General features: G+C 36.6%; 1 protein-coding gene across 2 annotated transcripts in view; it reads left to right on the plus strand.

The window, feature by feature from the left end:
* The window catches only part of SCFD1 (sec1 family domain containing 1), a 104,560-nt gene extending 82,071 nt beyond the window's left edge, over positions 1-22,489 (plus strand). Inside the window, exons 19-24 of one of the 2 annotated variants that reach the window (XM_015143476.3) lie at positions 4,416-4,469; positions 7,847-7,899; positions 10,708-10,741; positions 11,371-11,436; positions 21,469-21,537; positions 22,286-22,489. In XM_015143476.3, coding sequence (XP_014998962.1) covers positions 4,416-4,469; positions 7,847-7,899; positions 10,708-10,741; positions 11,371-11,436; positions 21,469-21,537; positions 22,286-22,309 — 300 coding nt within the window. In that variant the 3' untranslated portion in view covers positions 22,310-22,489. 2 annotated transcript variants of the gene reach the window in all.
* Positions 22,490-26,079: the final 3,590 nt, after the last annotated feature.

Genomic DNA, 26,079 nt, shown 5'->3' on the forward strand with positions numbered 1-26,079 from the left:
ACCATCCTGGGTAACATGGCAAAAGTCCATCTCTACAAAAAATACAAAAAAATTACCTGGGCATGGTGGCACATGCTTGGGAGGTTGAGGTGGGAGGATCACTTGAGCCCGGGAGATGGATGATATTTTATACAACAGTGACTGGATATCAAGTTGTGTAGTAATTATTTCATAACAAATACATATATCAAAACATCATATTGTACACCCAAAATATATACAATTTGTCAGTCATACCTCAATAAATCTGCAGAAGAGAATAAATCACTACTAATTATATAATATTATAAATTATAAATTAATAATTACTTTAATTATTATTTTAGGAGTGGTAATAGTGTTATGGGGTTTTTAAGAGTTTTTATATTTTGGATATGTGTACTGAAATATTTATGGCTAAAATGATTGTACATTGGAGACTTACTTTTTTTTTTTTTTTTTTGAGACGGAGTCTTGCTCTGTCACCCAGGCTGGAGTGCAGTGGCCGGATCTCAGCTCACTGCAAGCTCCGCCTCCCGGGTTTACGCCGTTCTCCTGCCTCAGCCTCCCGAGTAGCTGGGACTACAGGCGCCCGCCACCTCGCCCGGCTAGTTTTTTTGTATTTTTTAGTAGAGACGGGGTTTCACCGTGTTAGCCGGGATCGTCTCTCGATCTCCTGGCCTCGTGATCCGCCCGTCTCGGCCTCCCAAAGTGCTGGGATTACAGGCTTGAGCCACCGCGCCCGGCCGAGACTTACTTTAAAACAACCTAGGGGAATGGGTAGTAGGTGACAGTATAGGTGAAATAAGATTTGCCACAAGTTAATAATTGTGGAAACTGGGTGATAGAGGGATAGATGTGTCTTAGTGAGTTCACATAATCTCATTTTATTTATTTTATTGCCATGGACATGAGATGATTTTGTAAACTCATCTGTAAGATAAGGGTGTTAGATACACTCTGTAGATCCCAGTCTGGTTTATAATTTTAAATTTTGGAGACAGCCCATCTTATTTCCTCTCCTTCTAGCTTCACTTCACTGGCAACTTTCCACCCTTCTATCATTGATACATCTCTCATCTCCAGTGTTTCCAGTGTCCACACACGCCATCTAATTCTTTACGTGGCTGATAACTGCCTTCAAGATAAGCGTCCTCTTACAGGAGGTTCACATAGGGCTTTTTCATTCTCCAGGGCTCTGGTAGTCAAGACAGTAGCAACTCTTGTCCCATCCCCACTGCCAGCTTCAACATCAGAGCATCATCTGAAGCCGAGGGCTGCAAGGGGAAAGTTAGAAATAGTCACCATAGAGTTGTCAGTATAGGTCAACAAGTGGCTAATTCTAGGAGAACCCAAAGGAAAAAAAACTTCCTTATTTTGGTTATAGAACTATATTTCTTAGTTGTCTTTGAGTTTCTGTGCATATTTTATTTTGTTTTGTAATACACCATCAGAAATAAAGTTAACATTGTTTTTACCTAAGCTTTTCCAGTGACTAAAATCATAAAACATGACTAAAGTCATAAAATGACTTAGGATTTTTGGAAATAGATTTCTCACTATGTTTTTTCAGATAGTTTCTAGTTCATGTATTTCAAATTTGAAGAACTTTAATTTGGGATATTCCTGTGTATAGGACTCTGTCTCTCAAATCTATATCTATAATAGCTTTCTAATAAAAATTTAGTTGCAAACTATACAATAATGTTTTCCATTTTATTTCTAAACAACAATTTCTAAGAACAAAATATGCTTGGGAATTCTTAAAACAATTGAGTTTTTCATTTGATAAAATTTTGTTTATACCCCTTTTACTGAAGCACACAGACTTTCTATGTTTGTAAAGACACATAAGCTAACACACTATTTGTTGAGCAAAGAATATTGTATGGTTTTGTTTGGATGTTTTCCATATGCTGGTATGTTAGCTGCTAAAATCTGGTTTTCTTAACCAGTAAAACTTGATTAACCTGGAATGTAAATTATTCTAAATATATAATTGATTTTTGTTAATGATTAAGTCAATTCAGGCCTTTAGGCAAAGAATGGAGGCTAGCTAGAGCATTAGCTGGTGACAGATCTCAAAAGTTGTTTCCTGAAGTACTCTTTCCATTTTAAAGACATTATATATTTTTTAAAACCATTCTCTGTACCTGAAGCTTCCTTTAATATATGGGAGTATGTGAATATTGTATTGTATAGGAGTAGTAGATGATTTTGGTGTGTTACTTGGTTGTAAAAACCAGACAAAAACATAAGAAAGACTTGTCTCTGGGCTCTTTAATTTTTGAACAACTTTGCTGGAAAGAAATTTTTCTTATGTTACTTAATGACCTACTTGGCAGACTTGTCTTCAGATACAGCAGAACTATAAAACATAAAGTAAAATTTAATTGTATCCTTAGGAAAATCTCATTTTATACTAATTAAAGATTTACCATGGAATATTGGTATGAATATTCAAACTTCCAATTATTTTCACAAATATAATAAAAATAATATGACCCTTATGGTTTATTATTACATATAATCTTTTCTAAATTTTCCTCCATCGTATATATCTAAGAGTACAATGCAGGAAGCTAAACACAGAATTCAGTGTAAATAGAGAAATTGATATAAAGTTGTCAAGTTTAGTAAAATTTTACAAAACAATTTATAATGTTTTGTTCTAGAATTTTTTAAATATTCTTGTTAGGTTGCAAAGTACTTCATATCTGTTGTTGGTATTACTTGGAATACATAACTATAGTTTTTCTCCTTTGGATAAAGCATTTTAAAATCTTTCTTTAAAGCACATTTAAATCTGCACCCATTTACTCTTTAGAGAAATTGGTTTAGACTCATTCTTAAGTGAACAGACTCAATTTTATTTGAAACAAAACTTAAAAGGTAAAATTTTGAGCCACCTTTTTTTAAAAAAAAAAAATCTAAATAGTATTCAGGAAGTATGTTCAGACAGCTTGAACATTTGATGCTTGTATTTATATTTGAAAGTACCTAGCCAACATAAATATCAGAGAGTAACGAAATAGCTTTAATTTTAATTTTACTTGCCTGAGACCATCTTAAAAGGTTTTTACTTTACAAGTCTAGGGAAGGTAGCAGTATCCTTAGTGACAGTCCATTTTAATTACAATAAAATGTTTTATGATCTAAGAAAACAGAAAATCCTTATATAATAGTAATGTGTTATCTATAGATTTTAGTCTGATCTATAAACAATCAGATTGAATGTTTTTGGCATACAAAGTCTCTGAAATACATAAAGTACAATAGATACAAGACTGTTCTCTTCAGAACATCCTGTACAATTCACAAAGGAAATATCAGTTCAAAATGAACAGAATAACACTTCATTAGGAATGCACTTTGAATAAACTTAATAGTCACCTACTAAATTTTCTAAATTTGACTTATGTTCAAAATAATAAAACTTGTCAGACTGAAATGTAACAGTATTTCTTATGCCACAGCCTGTAAACAAGTCAGGAGACAGCCTTTTGCCAGCACCTGTGTTGTACATTTCATGTTCAAAGTGGAATCTGTTCTGTAAGATGATGCAGTACTACATTGAAAACTTGGAATTTATCCCAGGCAAAATAAAAATGGTCAATAAAGTTGTTTGTGTATCCATATCCCCATTTTCCAAAGTACAAAAAAATACCTTTTTATTAGAAATGAATGAACTCTTACATCATTTAATATCATACATTTGCACGAACTTTAAAAGTTACTTTATTTGTAAAGAAAACTTTTATAATCCACAGAGAGGAAATGAAAAAAATACAGTGGGATTCTGGCCATGCATGGTGGATCACACCTGTAATCCCAGCATTTTAGGAAGCTGAGGTGGGTGGATCACCTAAGGTCAGGAGTTTGAGACCAGCCTGGCCAACATGGTGAAACCCTATCTCTACTAAAAATATAAAAATTAGCCAGGCAAGGTGGCATGAGCCTGTATTCCCAGCTACTTGGGAGGCTGAGGCAGGCAGATCGCTTGAACCAAGGAGGCAGAGGCTGCAGTGAGCCGAGATTGTGCTACTGCACTCCAGCCTGGGTGACAGCTAGGCTCCATCTCAAAAATTTTAAAAAAATTTAAAAAAAAGGGGGGGGATTCTTCTTTGATCAAAACAAAAGCTTGCAGTTACTAGTATTAAAAGCAAACACCCAACAAAGTAAAAAGCCCAAACATGTATTTGTACTAAAACCTGAATACACCTACACACTTAAAGAAGCATTTTTACTTAGAATTATATTTTCCTATGGAAACTTGAGTAGTGCCAAGAGTATTTACATCTTTGACATCACCTTTACCCTTCACAGACTACTTAATCTTAGAATGTGTTTAATTGAAAGGTAAGCATACTTAACTGTAGAATGATCAGATGGTTTTGGTTTGACGTTCTAATATTTAACAAAATACTTTTCCACAGAATCTACCTGTTACTCGTATTTTGGACAATCTTATGGAGATGAAGTCAAACCCTGTGAGTACCATATAACATACTTTGTGTAAATTCCTGAATGTGTCAAACTGACTAGTATGAAAGAGGATAAAATCAGATTGAGTTCCTTGTGAGCCTAATCACAGCAGAATACATGAGAGAAAGGAAGAGTCCATGTTCTCAAGAAGCCTTTTTTAGCCATTATCACAGATTCTGGGAATTGGTTTTCTCAGCTGCTATACCCATTCTGGCCAGCTCTCATTCAAATGTCATGTAGATTATATTCTATTTGTATAATTAAATGTGAAATATATCCTAAGGAACAAATTTATGTAAATGAAAAAAGAACCAGTGAGCATTTGTTGGTGTAGTATAAAGAGTACCAAACCAATTTAATTTTATAAAAGTTAAATTAGGAAAGCAGTGCATAGTAAAAATGTTAAGTGCATATGTTTTTAGGGCACTAAATTATTTTGGGCTGAATAAGTAAACTGACAATGAAATCATTGGGTGAATAGACAAATGGGTCAATATCGTTAGCATTGACTTAAAGAATGGGTTTCTAAGCTATCTGTAATTCGAAAAAGAATGTAAAAATCATCACAATCTGTTTCATAAAACATCCCGTCCTGTTACTGTCACAACCAAAAGGTGGTTATTACCACAAGAATCTGGAATCAAAAACAGGCAGCATGATCCTACCCACTTCAAAACCCTGGTTTGAGTTGATCTAAATCCCTATAGACTTGGCAGTGAGGCTTAGGATTCCAGTCCTAAGAAAAAATGAGAACAGAATCTTCAGACGAGTGTGACATTTTTTGTAATTGTCAGAACATGACTGTAATAACAGAAAAAAATAACAAAAACAAATTTTAAAATTCACTGGTGTGAGAACAAAGATACAGTGTAATAAAACATCTCAAAAGGGCAGTTAGTATTATGAAAGGAATGGGAGAGTCGTTTATAGTAAGCTAAAAAGGATTGGATTCTTCCATCTGGGAATCAATACAGATAAAGTGGTATACAATGAAATAATAATAGACTTTGTCACTACATTCTAGAATACATGAAGAAAAGGTTCTTCCTGAAAAGCCTAAGAGAGGTATACATTTATGACTAACTGATTTAGAGAATACTGCTTCCTAATAGGCAATAAACTTCCACAAGATATTATGCCAAGCAACTATAAAGATTAAAAATATAAGTAAATGCAAAAATTTAGACAGGTGCCAAATACACAGGGGGGTTAAGAAATTTTGATATTGGGTTAAGAAATTTTGATATTGTCCAGGCGTGGTTGCTTATGCCTGTAATACCAGCACTTTAGGTGGCCAAGGCTGGCGGATCACTTGAGCTCAGAAGTTTGAGACCAGCCTGGGCCACATGGTGAAACCCCGTCTCTACAAAACATACAAAAAATTAGCCTGGTGTGGTGATGTGCACCTGTAGTCCCAGCTACTCGGAAAGCTGAGGTAAGAGGATCGCTTGAGCTCAGGAGGTTGAGGCTGCATTGTGCCAAGATTGTGCCACTGCACTCCATCCTGGGTGACAGAGTGAGACCCTGTCTCAAAAAAAAGAAAAAAAAATTGTGATATTTTGTTACTGTCCCTAATCTTGAAGTTGAGATGAAAAATAATGACAGTAATAATAATAGCTAACATTTATTGAGTACTTATCATGTTCCAGAAATCATTCAAAGCATTTTTTGGTGGCTCACACCTGTAATCCTAGGACTTTGGGAGGCCGAAGCAGGCGGCTCACTTGAGGTCAGGAGTTCAAAACCAGCCTGGCCAACATGGTGAAACCCCGTCTCTACAAAATATTAGTGGGGCATGGTGGCACACTCCTGTAATCCCAGCTACTCTTGAGGCTGAGGCAGGAGAATTGCTTGAACCCTGGAGGCAGAGTTTGCAGTAAGCCGAGATCACACCACTGCACTCCAGCCTGGGTGACAGAGCAAGACTCTGCCTAAAAAAAAAAAAAAAAAAAAAAAAAACACCACATTTTTCACCTATTATCTCACCTAATCCTCATTAGAACTTTCTAAGTACTAGTATTATCGTTCTCATTTTATAGATGAAGACACTGTAGTGTAATGAAGTCAATTAACTTGCCCAAGGACACACAGCTAGTAAATGGCAGACTTAAGATTTTAACTAAAGGCCAAGTTTTTTACCATTATGCTGTATCAATTAGGGCAAGAATCATTCCCTTCATGGAATCCCAGAACTTAGAGCGTTAAAGAAACGTAAGTCATCTTAACAGTGGAGGAGAGGCAACCAAGAAATGTTGTGACTTCCCAAGTTACACTACTTTTAGTAGCAGAACTGGAACCAGAAACCTACTACTGCTATGTTCCTGCCTGGTGCTCATTCCAGCATACACATTCCTTCCAGATTTCTCTGTCATGAACACATGGATGGCTACCTTGTGGATCTTACTGAAATGTTTCTCCAAGCTATGAAAGTTCATTGATGAGTTCCCTTGACTTTGACTTTATAACTCAAGGCATATTATTGCAGATGGATATTTTTTCACTTAACTAAGAAAAAGTAACTTTTTCTGTTTTGAAAGCATTTCTTCATCTGCTAGGTGAGGCGGTTGCCTGCATTCTCATCCTTCTCATCTTCCCAGATGGACAAATTGATTTGGAAGCAATGAAGAGATTAGCAAAATGCTAAAGAGATTAGCAAAGTATACTAAGTTAGACCTGACAGATAATCGATTGTATCCATTTAAAATGCTGTAACCTAATTCTAGATGCATTTTTATCAGTTCATTTATTAAATGTTTTCCTTTCATTTCTTAATTAAATAAATTAAAATTAAGGCAAGATATCAGATAGGTTATCATGCCTTGTAAGTCTGGCTGGTTGTGGTTTCTTGAAGCAAAGTGTTGAAGGATCCTTACACTGTATTTGGGTTTACTGAGAGTGCTATGATTGATTAGCAATGTCCACCATTGGGTACAGGACTAAATAGTAGCAGCATGTGTAGCGGATTTGTCATGAATCAGGTTTTGATAGGACTATCAACACTCTAGAAGAGAATTAGTTTCTCTGGCATGGTAATTAAGAACTTGGGCATTGAAACTAGACTGCCTGGGTTCAAATCCTGTAGTTCCCATACTTACTAATCATGTAACTTTATAAAGTTACATAACTTTTCTGTACCCTAAACTGCCAATCTGAAAAACGAGAGTAACAGTAACGACCTGATAGACCATTATTGGGATTGAGTAATTTCATCTAAAGCACTTAGAATAAAGGTTAGCACATAGTAAGTGTTCATTAAGTATTAGGGGTGGTTGTTATACATTCTACAAAATGGATAGATTCATTAAAATAGGATACTCTAAGCCAAACTGACCTTCTAAAGAGAAATTCCACAGTCATGGTAAAGTTCTATTTTTTTTAATAGGAAACTGATGACTATAGATATTTTGATCCCAAAATGCTACGGGGCAATGACAGGTAAGCAGCTTTGGTCTTGTTTAACTTGTTATGGATTTTTTCCCCTCAAGAATGGAAATAATTGATTTTTTTATTATATAGTACTGCTTATTATTAAAAATCCAAACTATATGGAAAACTCATAAGGAAACAGTATGTATAATCTCATTATCCAGAGATATCTCTAGTAATGATACTTAGCATTTAGATGTTTTTCCTTCCACATATACACACACACAAATCCATTCAGATGTTTACTGGTGTTTTTATGAAATGCTGGCGGTATTAGAAACTGATTGTGGGTGAGGGAAATTTGGATAACATGTGTTTTTAAATGAATATTCTTATTGGACCAATTGAAAAAAATAGGAGCTTTATATTGGATAGCAGTTGTTTGGTTGTTTTTTATTTAACTGGTCCATAAAATTAAAGTCTCTGGGAACTGTTGCTATATAACACCTTGTGTCAATGAAGCATTCTATAAATAAACTCTGCATTTTATCACAGACATTGGATGGTAAGATATCCTTATGGATATTATTTTTCATGATTTAATTAGCGGTGGTATGACAAATAGCCTACAAGATACAGAAAAAGAATAGGCAGAATTGGGGGTGGGGAGCCAGGAATAACTGCCTTGGAATGATTTGTCTGTAGATGAAGCTAGTGAAGCTAGTTTCTTGCCTCTTCCTTATGTTTGGGATCTTCAGAACTTTACATTCGCTCTATCCCAAGCTTTCACATCTTTGTAGATGGTGTGAAAATAATCTAGTCACTAGATTAAATTGCTTGATAACTTGAAATCTTATTCCCTTTTCTGAATTTACCAGAAATAACAAGCAAAATTGCATAAGAACTGCCAACAGCAGCTGCTGTTGGCAAGAGAGAATTTGACAAAGAATGGATTACGGAAAGGGGGATGAGGATTGACTACTAATGGGTACAGGACTTCTTCTAGGGGTGATAAAAATGTTCTGAAATTAGACAGTGATGGTTGTACAACTCTAAATATACTAAAAACCACTGATTGTACACTTTACAACAATAGATTAGCAACTTTTTCCTATATTGATGATTCTCTAGCTTACGTTTTTTCCTTCCTTGCATTTAGCTATCAAGTAGATACACAGTTAGCCCTCAATATGCATGGGTTCCTCATCCATGGATTCAACTAACCAGGGTTCGAAAATATTTGGGGGGAAAAATGGATGGTTGTATCTATACTGAGCATGTACAGACTTTTTTTTTCTTGTGTTTATTCTCTAAGCAATACCTAATATAATGTAAACTATATAGTTTGTTATACTGTTTACATAGCATTTACATTGTATTAGGTATTATAAGTAATCTGGAGATTATTTAAAGTATATGGGAAGATGTGCATAGGTTATATGCAAACACTACACCATTTTACATAAGGTACTTGAGCATCTGTGGACTTTGGTGTCTATGGGGGTTCCTGGAACCAGTCCTTCATGGATATTAAGGGATACTTGGCTTCTTGAAAATTTACTGAGAAATGTTTAATCCTTAATGTAGTTTATGCATGGTAATGAGGAAGAATATTAGCATTGATAAGACAGATAAGCTTAGAGTTTCATTTTTAACAGAGCCTTCTCCTGAGCTATCCCATCACAGTTAAATCTTGGTGATTAATAACTAGTAATACTATTCTATAAGTCTTACCTGTCCTCATCCATGTCTACTCTTTAAGGAACTGAAACACTGAAGAGGCATTTCAGTCAGGTGGACTTGTAGCTTCTTCTTTGGAATATTCAGACAGGCCATAGAAATGAGGAAAAGATTATAGAACTGTGTCATCAGCCTCTGAACAATTAAGGAAAGTTATAATAGCCCCCTTTTCTCAGTTGAGATTTTCAGAAATTACTTTTGGGGAAAATCTAAGTTGTCCTTTTAAGTCATATTGTACAACCTGTTTTAGCACTCAAATGTAAGTCTAGACTCGCACAAGCTTTGAAAAATGTCTTTATTATGTATATTTTTATAATACTTTGGTGTCTAAGAGATCTTTAATAAATAAACTACAGCAAAATTCAGATCCCTCCTTCCCTTCCCCATTTGCTTCCTGAGTTGTTATTCTTCCCACAGATGTATTTATACAGTTTTTCCACAAATGTAGATATCCACAAACTATATATAATATTGAGTGTGGTAAAAATTTACCACATAAAATATATGCCTTATCCATTCACCACATACCCAGACTTAGATACTCCTCCTCATGGGAGCTGCTGCTCATCTAGAATTTTTTTTTTTTTTTTTTTTTGAGACGGAGTCTCGCTCTGTTGCCCAGGCTGGAGTGCAGTGGCAGGATCTCAGCTCACTGCAAGCTCCGCCTCCCGGATTTACACCATTCTCCTGCCTCAGCCTCCCAAGTAAGTGGGACTACAGGCGCCCGCCACCTTGCCCGGCTAGTTTTTTTTTGTATTTTTTAGTAGAGACGGGGTTTCACCGGGTTAGCCAGGATGGTCTCGATCTCCTGACTTCGTGATCTGCCCGTCTCGGCCTCCCAAAGTGCTGGGATTACAGGCTTGAGCCACTGCGCCCGGCCTAGAATTTTATTTTAAAGTAATAGGTTGACCCATTTCCTTTTAGACTCTGAGATATCTCCCTCTTCTAGCTTCTTCCTATGAAACCCAGTTCACTACCTGGCTCTGCAAAATTAAAGGACCCACCTCTCTAAGGAAGTGAAGGAGGTAGAATGGTAAATACTTATCTAATAGTGCATGTGTGTGTATTTCCCATACCTATTTTATTCATAATAAAAGCCATGGGTGAAATTTTCAGTACGGTTTTTCTTTATTACAGCTCAGTTCCCAGAAATAAGAATCCATTCCAAGAGGTAAGTTTCATATAAAAATTCTCTGTTCCTAGAAAGGAAAGATGAAAGGTGACCAATCTTGAAGACTGTCCGTCCCAAATGTGGCTTTATGATGACTAGTGTATGGTAATTTTGATCAATCCAGTTGTGTATACCCAAGATTCTTGTCAAAAAATTTGGCCTAGCAATTGTATTTTTCTAATTTATAAAGCTGCTTGTATTTATAATATTTTAAGCTTAAAAATAACTGACAAATAATTCACAGGCAATGAAGTCTTTCAGATTGCAGTGAGAGTTTTTTACATGTGTGGAACCTTTTTCTGAAATTGGATTCCAAACATTTGTGAAGATATCATGACTGTTTTCATTTGAAATACAAAGAAGCTTCTCCATAAAAAATACAGTAAATAACATATACTGGAAATTATAGTTATTTTCCTCTAAATTGTTTCTGAAAAATCTCTTCATACTACTCAAGAGACATTAGAAATTTATAGAAATTTATATGACTTTTTAGAAACATTTCCTAATAATTAAAATAGCATCAGGTGCTTAGAATATGACTTTTGGCTAGCATTTTTTAACCTTAATTTTAGAATAGGTTTCAGACTAAAAACCGTGTTGCTTTTTTTTATCTGTTTGCATTTTAGGCCATTGTTTTTGTGGTGGGAGGAGGCAACTACATTGAATATCAAAATCTTGTTGACTACATAAAGGTACATTTTATTTAGACTTTTTATTCTGTTGTTAGATGGTTTCATAGGTAGAACACTAGCATTCTCTGATGGCTATCCTGATCCTTTTATAACTTCTAAAAGGTAGTTTCAAAAATCATGCATGTATGATTTTTAAATGTTTATTGTTTTCCTATTCCTATCACATTCATTTCTGGCCTAAAATTGCACTTAATCTAGAAAACAATGTATCTTATTGATAAATGCACTTTGCAGCTACCTGTCTTAATATAACATCAAATGCTTAGAGACCTCAAGCAAGCTCTTCCAAAAAAAAAAAACAAAACTCTCATGAAATGATTTACAAAACTCATTTATCTGAATAATATGCACTTTACTCCTATTAACTTAAATCAGCAACATACTTCTAACATGTTTTTTGTTTTGTTTTGTTTTTTCAGCAAACAGGAGCTATAGAGGTAGCAAATGAAGGGGAGTGCAGGGAGTGGCAGACAACTAAGCAAAAAGGAAGGAAGGAAGGAACATACTTTGAAAAGGAAAAACTATTTAAAATTCAGGGGCAACAGAATTAGCTATTTTTAGAATGTCATTTTGTAATCTTCATGTATTCACTTAACATTAAATAATGATCATTCTTTATGTCCTTATGCCTTAATGATGGTAGAGGGTTATGGTACAATGAAGACAAAATCACACAGGCAGATGCCACAGAGCTCCAAAACAAATAACTATACTTGGGATTCTATCTTAGTTTCATAGGACACGCTTCATCTTTGCATCGTGAACCACCAAGATATATGTGTGAGATACATTAGTTTCAGAAGAGCCCTAGTCTTGTACAAAGGTTATTTTTATTTTTTTAACTTTTAAGTTCAGGGGTACGTGCAGTTTTGTTATATAAGTAAACTTGTGTCATGGGGTTTGTTGTACAGATTATTTCATCACTCAGGTATTAAGCCTAGTACCCATTTTTATTTTTCCCAATCCTCTCCCTCTTACCACCCTCCACCAGACCTCAGTATGTGGTGTTCCCCTCCGATGTGTCCATGTGTTCTCATCATTTAGCTCTCACTTAGATATCGTGCAGTATTTGGTTTTCTGTTCCTGAGTGAGTTTGCTAATGATAATGGCCTGCAGCCCCATCCATGTCCCTGCAAAGAACATGATCTTATTATTTTTTATGCCTGCGTGGTATTCCATGGTGTATATGTACCACATTTTCTTTATCTAGTCTAACATCATTGGACATTTAGGTTGATTCCATGTCTTTGCTATCGTGAATAGTGCTGCAAGTGAACATATCTGTGCGTGCATCTTTAGAATAGAATGATTATATCATTTGGGGTATATACCCCAAATCCCAGTAATGGGATTGCAGGGTCAAATGGTATTTCTGTCTTTAGGTCTTTGAGGAATCGCCACACTGCCTTCCACAATGGCTAAATTTACAGTTGCATCAACATTCCAAAAAGGGATGTGTATAAGTGTTCCTTTTTCTCCAAAACCTCACCAGCATCTTAAAGAAAAAAAAAAAAAACAAAACATGCTGACTGGTGTAAGATGGTATCTCATTGTGGTTTTGATTTGCGTTTCTCTAATGATCAGTGGTGATGAGCTTTTTTTCATATGTTTTTGGCCACATGTATGTCTTCTTTTGAAAGTGTTCATGTCCTTTTGCCCACTTTTTTATGGGTGTTTTTTTTATTTTTATTTATTTATTTATTTTTTTGAGACAGAGTCTTACTCCATTGCCCAGGTTGGAGTGCAGTGGTGCCATCTCGGCTCACAGCAACCTCTGTCTCCTAGATTCAAGTGATTGTCCTGCCTCAGCCTCTCAAGTAGCTGGGATTACAGGCACGCCCTTCCACACCCAGCTAATTTTTGTATTTTTAATAGACACAGAGTTACACCATGTTGGCCAGATTGGTCTCGAACTCCTGACCTCAAGTGATCCGCCCACCTCAGCCTCCTAAAGTGCTGGGATTACAGGTGTGAGCCACCGCATCTGGGCTGGGGTAGTTTTTTCTTGTAAAGCTCCTTATAGATGCTGGATATTAGACCTTTCCTGGATGCACAGTTTGCACAAACTTTCTACCATCCTATAGGTTTTCTGTTGATAATTTCTTTTGCTATGTAGAAGCTCTTTAGTTTAATTGGATCCCATTTGGCAATTTTTGCTTTTGTTGCAGTTGCTTTTGGTGTCTTTGTCATGAAATCTTTGCCCGTTCCTATGTCCAGTATGATATTGCCTAGGTTGTCTTCCAGGGTTTTGATAGTTTTGGGTTTAACATTTAAGTCTTTAATCCATCTTGAGTTGATTTTTGTATATGGGTGTAAGGAAGAAGTCCGGTTTGAGTTTTCTGCATATGGCTAGCCAGTTATCCTAGCACCATTTATTGACCAGGGAGTCCTTTCTCCATTGCTTGTTTTTGTCAGGTTTGTGGAAGATCAGATGGTTGTAGGTATGCAGTCTTATTTCTCGGTTCTCTGTTCTGTTTGATTGGTCCGTAGGTCTGTTTTTGTGCCAGTACCATGCTGTTTTGGCTACTGTATAGCCCTATAGTATAGTTTGAAGTCGGATACCATGATGCCTCCAGCTTTGTTCTTTTTCCTTATGATTGCCCTGGCTATTTTGGCTCTTTTTTGGTTCCATGTGAATTTTAAAATGCTTTTCTCTAGTTCTGTGAAGAATGTCAGTGGCAATTTAATAGGAATAGCATTTAATCTATCAATTGTTTTGGGCAGTATGGCCATTTTAATGGTATTTCTTCTTCCTATCCATGAGCGTGGAATGTTTTTCCATTTGTTTGTGTCATCTCTGATTTATTTGAGCAGTGGTTTGTAGTTCTCCTTGTAGAGATCTTTCACCTCCCTAGTTAGCTGTATTCTTGGGTGTTTTATTCTTTTTGTGGCAATTGTGAATGGGAGCTTCTTCCTGATTTGGCTCTCGGCTTGACTGTTACTGTTGTATAGGAATGCTAGTGATTTTTGCACATTGATTTTGTTTCCTAGACCTTACTGAAGTTGTTTATCAGCTTAAGAAGTTTTTGAGCTGAGACTGTGTGGGCTTTTCTAAATATAGGATCACGTCATCTGCATACAGAGGCAGTTTGACTTCTTGTCTTCCTATTTGGATATCCTTTTCTTTCTCTTGCCTGATTGCCCTGGCCAGAACTTCCAATACTATGTTGAATAGCAGTGGTCAGAGAGGGCATCCTTATCTTGTGCCAGTTTTCAAGCGGGAATGGTTAATACTCTTCTAGTTTCATAGCAGAAATTAAGTTGCATGACCAGGCTCAAAAGCAGAAACCAAGGGACCATGACAGAAACCAGATGCAAACCATCTCTATAAACAGTGCTGACAAGCTAGTACAAGTTGCCCCCTAGTCTTGACCCTAGCACAGGACTATATTCATCACTACTGAGAACATTTCATTCAGGTTTGGCCAATAGTTAGCAACATGACTGGTTCCAGGTGTTCCTAGGGATAAACACATGGTTGCAATAGACGCTTATGCATTCCACACGCTCTTTACCCTTAGTTAAGCTTTTTAAATCACTTGTCATCATTCTTCTTTTGGCATCTTTTACCTTATATAACAGAAAAACAAGAAGATAAACACCAAAATACTAATCATTTGTAGTGACTGAAGTAGATTTATAACTTTTTAAAAAATTGCAGTTTACCATAGTCCAGTGAAAACTTGTTCTTAATCATGTACAAGCTTGACAGTTTTACCTCTTTCTACCACAGAAAGTTGAATTTTGTGAAATTTTATAACAATTATTAGTCTAGTTCTTTCTCTGATAATCTGGCCTTTTACCAGAAGACCATCTTGTAGGGGTTTTAATTCAATTTCCTTATACATTTGCTCATTCATTTGGTCATAGGATTTGTTCTTAGGAACCTCACCAATGATACCAGTATTGCACCATATAGCAATTATGTTATGATTTAGATTGCTTAGAACCTCACCAATGATACCATTTGCACCAAGTAGCAATTACATTATGATTTAGATTGCTTACTAAATGTTTTCTCAACAAAATCAACTCTTGCTTATATACCAAAATGTTATAATTGACTGAGGCACTGTAAGTTTCCCATAAATTCATTCTTTTTGCTCACTCTGCCAAGATACCAGGCCATTTTCCTTGCCCTGCTTCAGCTTTTAATTGAGGAGCATACTTAATCCTTCTTGAGTCTGGGTGCATGTGTCTTCCCATCTTTATGTAACTGTTGAGTTTGTTTTATCATTTTTCCAGGCTGCTTGCCACCATTTCCCTTCCTCCTGAAATAACATTTCTTGTAAACAACCAATAGGTCATTAAGTCATCTTCCTCAGTATGTCTCTTTTCATTAAAGGCAAATTGGGCTTAGCATGGGACTCATAGAACTGTGCCAGTGTTTCTGCCCAAATTGGTTTAACCACCAAATATGTTGTTGCCATTGAGTTTTTATAGCTTGAATATCGTTTGAATATATCTTTTGGATCCAAAATCTTTCAGGAACCTTTTGAGAGATGGCGGGGGAGGGGAGACAAAAGTTTTCCGTTCCCCGAGACAGTGTCATATGAGTAGTAATTATTCTCAGCGAAAGAGCAGGGCTATCAATGGTAAGTGGGGAAGCCCACCTAGTTACCCCTTACTTGGTTTCAGTACCAAGAATTTTTTAACCTCAGTGCCTTCCACCCACAGAAACAAGGTCCATAGGCATTAGAGCACATGACACTATGACTAGTTGGAAATGCAGCAGTTATTTTATGTCTGTGTTTCTGGACACCTTTGTTAACAAATCATAACTGTGTTTAATAGTTACATGGTGGTCTGTGACTTCGTTGTTCAACAAAATCGTTTGTGTGCATTTCAGAGACAACAGTGTCCTAATTTTGCCTCCCCAAAGCGGTTCTGTACAATAGATAAAACCAACAGGAGCCAAAAGGCAAGCATTAGAATTATTCTGTGTTTATCCTCAAGATGTTATTAGCATCATCAAGATTCAGATAAAATTCTGCAGATTAAATTATTAAATCTTCTGCAACCTTAGACAGCTTCAAGTAAAGGAGACAATTTCATCAGGTCTTACGGGCATCTATAAATATAGCTGAGAGCAGTTTCTTGCGCCCAGGCTTTTACAAGATACCAAAATAATGTTAACTTTCTCTTTTGCGTTATTTACTTATTGGCTCCCTTTCTGAGAGTAAAGACTTTTCCTCCTTTCTCCTGTCGTTAGTTTTTTACCCAGACCTCGACCCCTGAGTTAGGAACCGTCAGATTCGGCAAGAGGACTTACCTGTGGGGCGGACGGCAATGTGAGACTGGCCAGTGCTTTTCCCCTTCGTCCATTCCCAGTCACATGAAGTTGGGGTGAATAACTACAAGTTTATAGGACTGTCTTGCCCACATGTGAGGAAAGATGCAAAAAACCATTAATTCCAAGCTTAGATTGGTGAAAATAAAAACAGTCCATTCCATCATTCCTCAGACAGTTATATTTAGAGGTATTATCTTCATGTCATGTTTGCAACTGATCCTTCTTTCTGAGCTTGTAAATGTAATCCATATCCATGTTCTACATGATCAGTCAGAGAAAAAGGAAAATGTTCAGAAATATGGAGGAAATTGTTATCAGTTCCTGTGTTATTATTCTACCCTCCCTTATTTTTCCTGAAGTATCTCTATAATCTATTTAGTGTTGATTCCCCCTTTAATTCCATGCCCTTTATGTTTTGACACACATTCCATCATGCAAGTAACTCTGTCTCTCGTTAGCAATTTGAAAAGTGTTTCAGACATTTGCTCCAATACTTTGTGTTTGGTGAGGTAGATAAGTTAGTGTATGGTAGATAATGGTGGTTAGCACATTGTTGAACTGCACCTGCAGTAAAGTGAGTTTCTTTATCAGATCATACCTAAGTAGGAGGTCTAAATTGAAATGGTTTCTGCTGTGGCCTCTAATAATGTTAAAGGTGATTTCTGCAGCTACCAGGTATACACATCCAAATGAGTGTCTATTCTAGACAAGACCTGTTGCTGTGCACATGAAACCATAGATAATGGCCACCATAATTCTGTGTGAATGTATGTTTTCACTTCTTTTAAGTATATCCCTAAGAGTGGAATTGTTGGGTCACTTAGTAACTCTGTAATCATTTGAAGAACTACAGACTATCTTCCAAAGCAGCTGCACCGTTTTACATTCCCCCCAGCAGTGTATGAGGGTTCTCACTTCTCCACTTCATTACTAACACTTGCTTTGTTATCTATATTTTCCTGATGACTTACGAAGTCAAGAATGTTTTCACATGTGTATTGGCCATTTGTATATCTTTGGAGAAATGTCTGTTTAGATCCTTTGTGGTTTTTTTTTTTTTTTTTTTTTTGAGATGGAGTCTCGTTCTGTCGTCCAGGCTGGAGTGCAGTGGTGCAATCTCGGTTCACTGCAACCTCTGCCTCCGGGGTTCAAGCAATTCTCCTGCCTCAGCCTCCCAAGTAACTGGGATTATAGGCACGTGCCACCACCACCCACCTTGGCCTCCCAAAGTGTTGGGATTACAGGCTTGAACCACCACGCCGGACCCCTCTGTCCATTTTTATTTGGGTTATTTTGCCTTTTTATTATTGAGTCGTAAGAATTCTCTATGTAATCTTGATACAATTCCCGTATCAGCTATATGATTTCCAGATCTTTTTCCCCCATTCTCTGGGTTGTCTTTTCTCCTTTTGTGATGGTGTCTTTTAAAGCGCAAAAGTTTATTTCAGCGAAGTCCAGTGTATCTCTTTTTTTCTTTTGTTGCCTGGGCTTTTTGTGGCATATCTAAGAATCCTTTGCCAAATCTAAGATCATAAAGATTTGACCCTGAGTTTTCTTCTAAGAATTATATAATTTTTTAATATGGTATGAAGATCCAGCTTCATCTTTTTGCATATGGCTATCCAGTTGTTTCACTGCCTTTTGTTGAAAAGTCCATTATTTCCCCCATATAATGGTTTTGGCAACCTTGCTGAAAATCACTTGATGTGTATGAGTTTATTTCTGAACTCTCAGTTCCATTCTTCAGATCTATAGGTCTGTTCTTGCACCAGTATTACACTGTGTTGATCATCATGGCTTTTTTAGTACTTTTTGAAATCAGGACACATGTGAGTCCTCCTACTTTATTGTTTCAGCTTTTCTGGGTCTTTTGCAATTTTTTAATGAATTTTAGAATTTGTGAATGTCTACAAAGACTTTCTTATAGGGAGCATACTTAAATCTGTAGATGAGTTTGGGGAGTATTTTCATCTTAATTAAGGCTTCTGATCCATGAATATGGGATGTTTTTCCATTTATATCTGTAATTTCTTTCAATATTTTGTAGTCTTCAGAGTATATTTTTATGCTGTTATAAAAGACATTTTCTTAAGTTCATTTTTGGATTCTTCATTTGAAGTGCTTAAAAATCCAACTGATTTTTATATGTTGATCTTACGTTTCACAGCCTTGCTGAGTTTATTCTAATTGTTTTTAATGGATTTTTAGAAATTTCTATATACAAGATCATGTTATGTATAAATAGATATAGTATTGCTTCTTTTCTGTCTTCTGCAACTGCCCTGGCTAGAACCTTCAATTCATCGTTGAATAGAAGAGGCAAGAGCAGACATCCTTGTCTTCTTTCTGATCATAGGGGCAAAGCATCTAGTCTTTGACCATTATATTATATATTTTGTTATATTATTCATAGATGCCCTTTAGATCCATTAAATTTTTAGTAGCTACTAAGCCCCCCAGTTTAATTGTCCTGAGAGGATTTTTAAATCCCTTCGTTTTTTGTCCTGAATAATCCTAATCTTTTCCCTACCATTCAGCCCTATTAAGAAGGAACTGAGCTAGTAGGTCTATGACAGCCTTCCTCACATCATTAGAAACCTCTGTCAGTACAGTCTTGGAGTATGAAACTAAACATGCGACTATGCCTACATGAGACGTGCAATACAGAATTAATTAACATGACCCTTGGTTTATAATAGTCCACGACATAAGGGGCAAGTGCCAGAAAATACTGCTGTAATTCTGATTTATTTAGTAATGTTGTTAATCTAACCCATAATGTAAATGCTATTTGGCATAACTTTGGTATAATTGGTAAAAAATAATTTGACTGATTTTATCAAAACATTTGATAATACTGATATTGGCGAATTGGGAACTTGACTTAAAACCACAAGGTATTATCTTGATAGAAGGTGATTGGTTAGAGAAAGAACTACATTGAGTTAATTTTACATTGAATCAATATATTGGTACGTTTTATAAAGTTCAATTTCTTTTTCTTTTTTTGAGACAGAGTCTCATTCTTGTCACCCTGGCTGGAGTATAGTGGCGTGATCTCAGCTCACTGCAACCTCCGCTTCCCAGCAATTCTCCTGCCTCAGCTTCCTGGGTAGCTGGAATTACAGGCACGCACCACCACGCCTGGCTAATTTTTGTATTTTTAGTAGAGACGGGGTTTCACCATGCTGGCCAGGCTGGTCTCAAACTTCTGACCTTGTGAACCACTTGCATTGGCCTCCCACAGTGCTGGGATTACAGGCATGAGCCACTGCACCCAGCCCATAAAGTTCAATTTTTAACTGAGAGAGGAAGTAAAGGGGTCATCAAGCTTGTACATGATTAAGAACAAGTCTGCACTGGAATGTTTGGTAAACTGCAGTTTCTTTAAAATCATACCTACACTTCATTGGATGGCTAAAAACAATTAGAAAAGAATGATGATGAGTAATTTGGTTAAGAAAGCTTGGCCCAGGGTGGGGACTGTACAAGTCAGGATTAATCTCAACTGGGCTACTATACCCTTGTGCTTATCTCCAGGAATACTGGGATCCATGGTGCTGATGTTCGTTTAGTCAAACCTGAATGAAGTACTAACTAGTGATGAATTCTAGTCCGGGACTAGAGACTACGATAAACCAGGGGGCAACCTTGCACTGGCTTGCCAGCATTGTTTAGTAGGAAATGTAAAGATTGATTTTACATTTTGCACCTGGTTTCTGTCATGTTCCCTTGGTTTCTGCAGTTGAGTCTGGTCATGCAGCCCAATGTTGCCTACCTGACCAGAGAGGCATAAAAGACCTCTCCTTGAACAAGAATCAGGTTCTCCTGGGAGCTATGCCTAGAAGTTCTGGACCCCTCTAATGTTTCCCTGTGCCTGCTTTCTCCTTGTAGACTGTGACCTCTACCTTTAATTAATGCCTGTTAGCCACAAGAATCCCAATTATATGACCTATATACCATCTCATTTTGAAAAAAATCTGAGTTGCGGCTTTTTATTTATTCTCAGAGATGGCCATCTAGGACGTTTGCTCAGCTTATACATCACAGAGTTGTGTGACAAAGCCATCATTCCTCTGTTCTTTGATGAATCATCAAATTACTTTGTGCTAGAATAAACTTTTTTTATATTACAAAAGAAATCTCATGAATTTACCTTCAGGTTCACAATACATACAAGAAATTAGCAAATCCCCAGTAGAGAAGCTTTGGCTTTTGTGATTGGGTTCCAGCATTGTAACTATTACTTTTATTCCCAATTTTGACAACATGGAATGAGATATATTAACTTATAAATACTGTGTTGCTCAAGTGGGACTAAAAGCACAATCCATGCTACCTGCACCGTAGTCCACTTTCAGCATAAAGAAACTCGAATGTATTCAAGTAGTAGACATCCTACATTGAAAGAATGTTGTTCTAAGATTTTATAGGTAACTGTTGCTCCTGTGAAATTTGACAGTGAGATTCCTTCTATTTTTAGTGTAACAGGAAATGGCACCAATAGTATGCCATAATATATATTTTGGGGGACAAAAATACTATGCTCATTTCACCACTTTATTCTTCTTCATTTCATGCAATTTTTAAGTAGATGTGGACACTAAAATCCAACACTATTCCAAAGAAAGACTGTTAACAACAACAACAAAAAAAACTAGCATATTAATCTCTTTTCTTGGGAATATTGAGTATATTTCTTGTTACTTGTATCTAAGTTCTGACTCTGATTTTTACAGGGGAAACAAGGCAAACACATTTTATATGGCTGCAGTGAGCTTTTTAATGCTACACAGTTCATAAAACAGGTAAAGTATATACCTTTGTTGTTTGTTTCTGTTAACATACCCTAGTTGCTATTGGTATTTTTCAAAAGAGAGAAAGAAAACCTCTTACTCACCTGAACCAGCTGCAACCAAAGCCATCCAGCTATACCAAGATAAGGTGTTGTCATGGGCGACTAAGAAAACCTTGATAAGTAATAACATTTCCAGTAGGAGTTTGCTCATCCTTCCAGAACTGAAAGCCTTTCTTTGGCTTTTAATGATCCTTTAGAAATACAAAAATATATGAGACCTGTCAGTAGTGTTTCACTCATGACATTTCTCTTTACATTTTCACGAAGTTAGCACTAATTTTTTTAATTCCCAGGGTTTTTGTTTTCCATCAGTTGAACGTTAACTACTAATGTTTACATTTTTTTTTGCTATGACAATGTTTATTGCAATTCCATTTCCTTTTGTTTTTCTTGGTAGAGACAGTCTCTTGCTATGTTGCCCAGGCTGGTCTCAAACTCCTGGCCTCAAGTGATCCTCCCACCTCAGCCTCCCAAGTAGCTAGGAGTACAGGCGTGAGCCACCATGCCCAGCTTTCAGTTTTTAAATATCTACAAATGTTTAACATTTGAGTTAGTGGTGAACATTAAGATTTATTATTCTAGGAATGTAGTGAATAAAATAGGAAGTGTAATTTATTAAGGGGTTTACAAATATGTTTGAATGTTTCTTTTGTGATCTTTTTTAAAAGTTTTATGTATGATTTTGTGTTTTGTTTCAGTTGTCACAACTTGGACAAAAGTAACACACAAAAACCTTACTATGATATAATCTATTTGGAATGTGGATAAATGTGAAAAGAAAAGTTAGAAGAGCAGCATAACAGTGTCCTAACAGTGAAAATCAGTTATTTGTTAATTTTTAAGGAAATTCTATACTTAATATGTATTGATTAAAAGAAGAATAAAACATTTCAGAAATAAAATTTCAGCGTTGTTCATTTTCTCTGTTTGAGAAAGTACTTTGGAAGTAAGGCAAGCTCCATCTGAGTATAATATTAAAATACTAATAACTGATAGGTTATGATTGAAGCTGTTGATGTTTTAAGGTTATCATATACAAATTTTATTTGATTGGTTCATGAATCCCCTATTTGTATACATTTTAATTGTACAACTACTTTTTCATATTTTGTAGGGTATCCATGTTGCTTCTAGATTTTAGATGGAGATTTTAAGCCACTTTAATGTCTCTACTTCTGGCACACCTATGTACATTTTATCACATAAAGTCCCTCCTTCATATAATGGTGATCAAGGCAACACTAACATGAGTTGGAATGGACATATATACAAAACATTCATCTCAAAGTTCTAAATAATATGTAAAAGTTAGTGTTAAACTTGATTCCAAGCTTCTTTGGTATGCAGTACTGACAAAGAGTATTGATCAGTCATACCGTTCAGCACGATGGTATGAATATCGTCATACCGTTCAGTACGTCCATAAGATAAAAAGCCAATTGCTTGAAAGGAATAAAAATAAACGCTTCGTATTTTAAAGGCCAGGGAGCTTTCCCTTCTAATGAGCCACATATCAACAGGAATCTCTAATGTTACAAACAATATACTGACAATACATGCAAGATTCACAGGTCAAGAAAAATAATTCTAGATAGGTAAGGGTCTCTTAATCTGACTTATTCCTGAGACAAAATGTAAAGTGTGTGGAGGAATGGAAGGACTGAGTATACATCAAGCAGTTTTTGTTAAGTAACATAAATAACATTTATCCTATGCAGCTAGCTAAAGTCATATCCCTAAAAAAGGAGCCTAGAAAGTACACAATCCCAAAACGGTAAGCCTCTACCTCACTGGGGTATGAGCTGAACAAAAGAATCTCTAGTCAGGGTCCAGATTATATTTTTTTTAACTTAATTCAGATACAAATAAGTAATCAGGGTACTGAAGTTTGATAACACCAGTAATTATAGCCTAGAAAAAAATGTTATAGCAAATGTTATCAAATACTGACCTTGGCTGTTTAAAAAAAAAAAAAAGCTCACACCAAATATGGTATTTCCTCTCTTAGTGCCAGCAATGTGCATCACACGTTTATTTCAGTGTTCATCAAGCTTGCAAAACTTCCACACTGCTCCTGACAGTGTACTAATAGTATTTGAAATGTAAGTTCAGACTTTTCCTGCACATTAATTTGTTTAAATGTTATACTGAGTCTTTGAGACATAAATATAAATTTTCCATATATTAACATGTATAAATTGTATATTAACATGTCAAAAATATCTACTTTCCAGAAATAAAGTATGACATAGGGCTAGAGAGGAAAAAAAAGATGAAATTTAGGTATAAAAAGTCAAGATCCTTTCTGTAAAGAAAACATTGGGCCGGGCACGATGGCTCATGCCTGTAATCCCAGCACTTTGGATGGCCAAGGTGGACGGATTGCCTGAGGTCAGGAGTTCGAAACCAGCCTGGCCAACGTGGTGAAACCCTGTCTCCACTAAAAATACAAAAATTAACTGGGCGTGGTGGTGGGTGCCTGTAATCCCACCTTACTCAGGAGGCTGAGACAGGAGAATCTGTTGAACCTGGGAGGCAGAGGTTGCAGTGAGCCAAGATCACACCACTGCACTCCAGCCTGGGCCACAAGAGCAAAACTCCACCTCAAAAAAAAAAAAAAAATTAACTGGAGAAAGATTTTGTGAGTGTACAGATATAAAAGATGTTAGAAAATACCTAAAGGATAGAAAAATATGAAAGCATATTTGAAAAAACCTAGAAGTTAAAAATAAAATACCTAAAATTTAGCTCAGTGGATGGGTTTAGCAACAGATGAAATGTGACTAAGAAGAAAATCTGAATCAGAAGATGGAGCAAAAGAAATTATCCACAATGTAACACAAAGATAATGGGAGCAAAGGAAAATAAAATAGATGAATAATAGGAAGGTCAACCAGGCTAGGCAGCAAAGGAAGCCCCCCACCGCCTACAAAAAATAAAATTACCTGGACTTGGTGGCACGTGCCTGTGGTCCCACCACTCCAGCCTGGGAAACAGCAAGACCTTATCTAAAGATTGGGAAGGTCTAACAGTCATCTGGAGTTCCCAAAGGAGAAAAGAGGTAAAATGTGGCAGTGATAACACTTGAGGAGATGATACCTCATAATTTTTCAAAATAGACACCTCCTAGCAGGATAAAAAATAAAAAATTCACCCCTTGATATCATGAAACTGCAGAATACCAAAAATAACTCTTACAAAAACAGTACAAGAAAAATAAGATTCACTTCTAAGGAGGGAGGAGGAGAGAGCTGACTTCTCAGGTGCAACCGTGAGACATAAAATTGTGGAATGGCATCTTTGATGGAAGTAAACTGCCAGCGTATATGTTAATGTCTGGCCAAATGCTCTTAAGAGGACAAAGTACACACAGACCAAAAACAAAGTTTGCCACCAGCAGAATCTCACCAAAGGAATGTCTAAAGTATGTACTTCACATGGGAGAAAAGTGATTCCAGGTGTGAAAAGGAATGAAAATAAAACTTATGTAAAACTAAAAGAACATTGTTGTTTGAAACAACTTACGGTTTTTTTAAAAAAGAATTTACATACATCACAACCCAAACTGGAAGAACTCTTAATGATCCGAAACTAGGGTCTCCCAAATCCCAATTTTTCTTTGCCCTGACACACGACACACAAAATGCCTTGACCACTGTGTGACCTGGCTAGCTTCATGTTTTCCCCTGCAAGCTGCGACATTCCCAGGCACTGATAAGTTTGTTTATATTGCTGCCCAAAACACTGCAAGATAAAATGTAGACGCTAGCCCTGGCTCTCAGCTGTATTCCTTAAACCCCACATAAACTTCATATCCCAATCCCCTTGTTGCAGACATAGTAGAACATCTGTTTTTCTTACTCCATCACAAGTACCACTCTAGCACCCTGTAAGTTGCCTAATACATATTTTGGACTGATTTTGGAATCCCAACCAGCACCATCTCAGAACAGTTGGGGGTAGTCACTTGCAGGAACTTAACTGCCACTACTTTTGGGGTAACTAACCACAGGTTTGGCCAGACAGTGTCATAAGGTCCTTGATTGGATAAAATGTGGCAGTGATAACACTGGAGATGATACCTAATAATTTTGTAAAACAGATAAACCCATTTTGCCATCTCTTAAGTACTCATTAACTTTATGTGTTTGTATATTTGTACATATGTATGTATGTATGAGACAGGGGCTTGCTCTGTTGCCCAGGCTGGAGTACAGCGGCGTGATTACACCTCACTGCAGCCTTAACCTCCCGGGCTATGGGAGGTATACGGGAAGGGGTGTGGAGCTTCTATGCCCCGTGTGGGGCACCACCCTTCCAGCTACCTCCCCATGTTCAGCAACCCAGAAGCTCTTCAAACTCTGTACTTGTGGGTTTTTAACGGAGGCTTCACTGATTAAATCACTGGCCACTGCTGATCAACTCAACCTTTAGTCTCTCTTCTATCCTTGGAGATCAAGGGATGGGGCTGAAAGTTCCAACCCTCTAATCA

Source organism: Macaca mulatta, chromosome 7 (genome assembly GCF_049350105.2).
Source record: "Macaca mulatta isolate MMU2019108-1 chromosome 7, T2T-MMU8v2.0, whole genome shotgun sequence".
In the NCBI taxonomy this organism is placed as follows: domain Eukaryota; kingdom Metazoa; phylum Chordata; class Mammalia; order Primates; family Cercopithecidae; genus Macaca; species Macaca mulatta.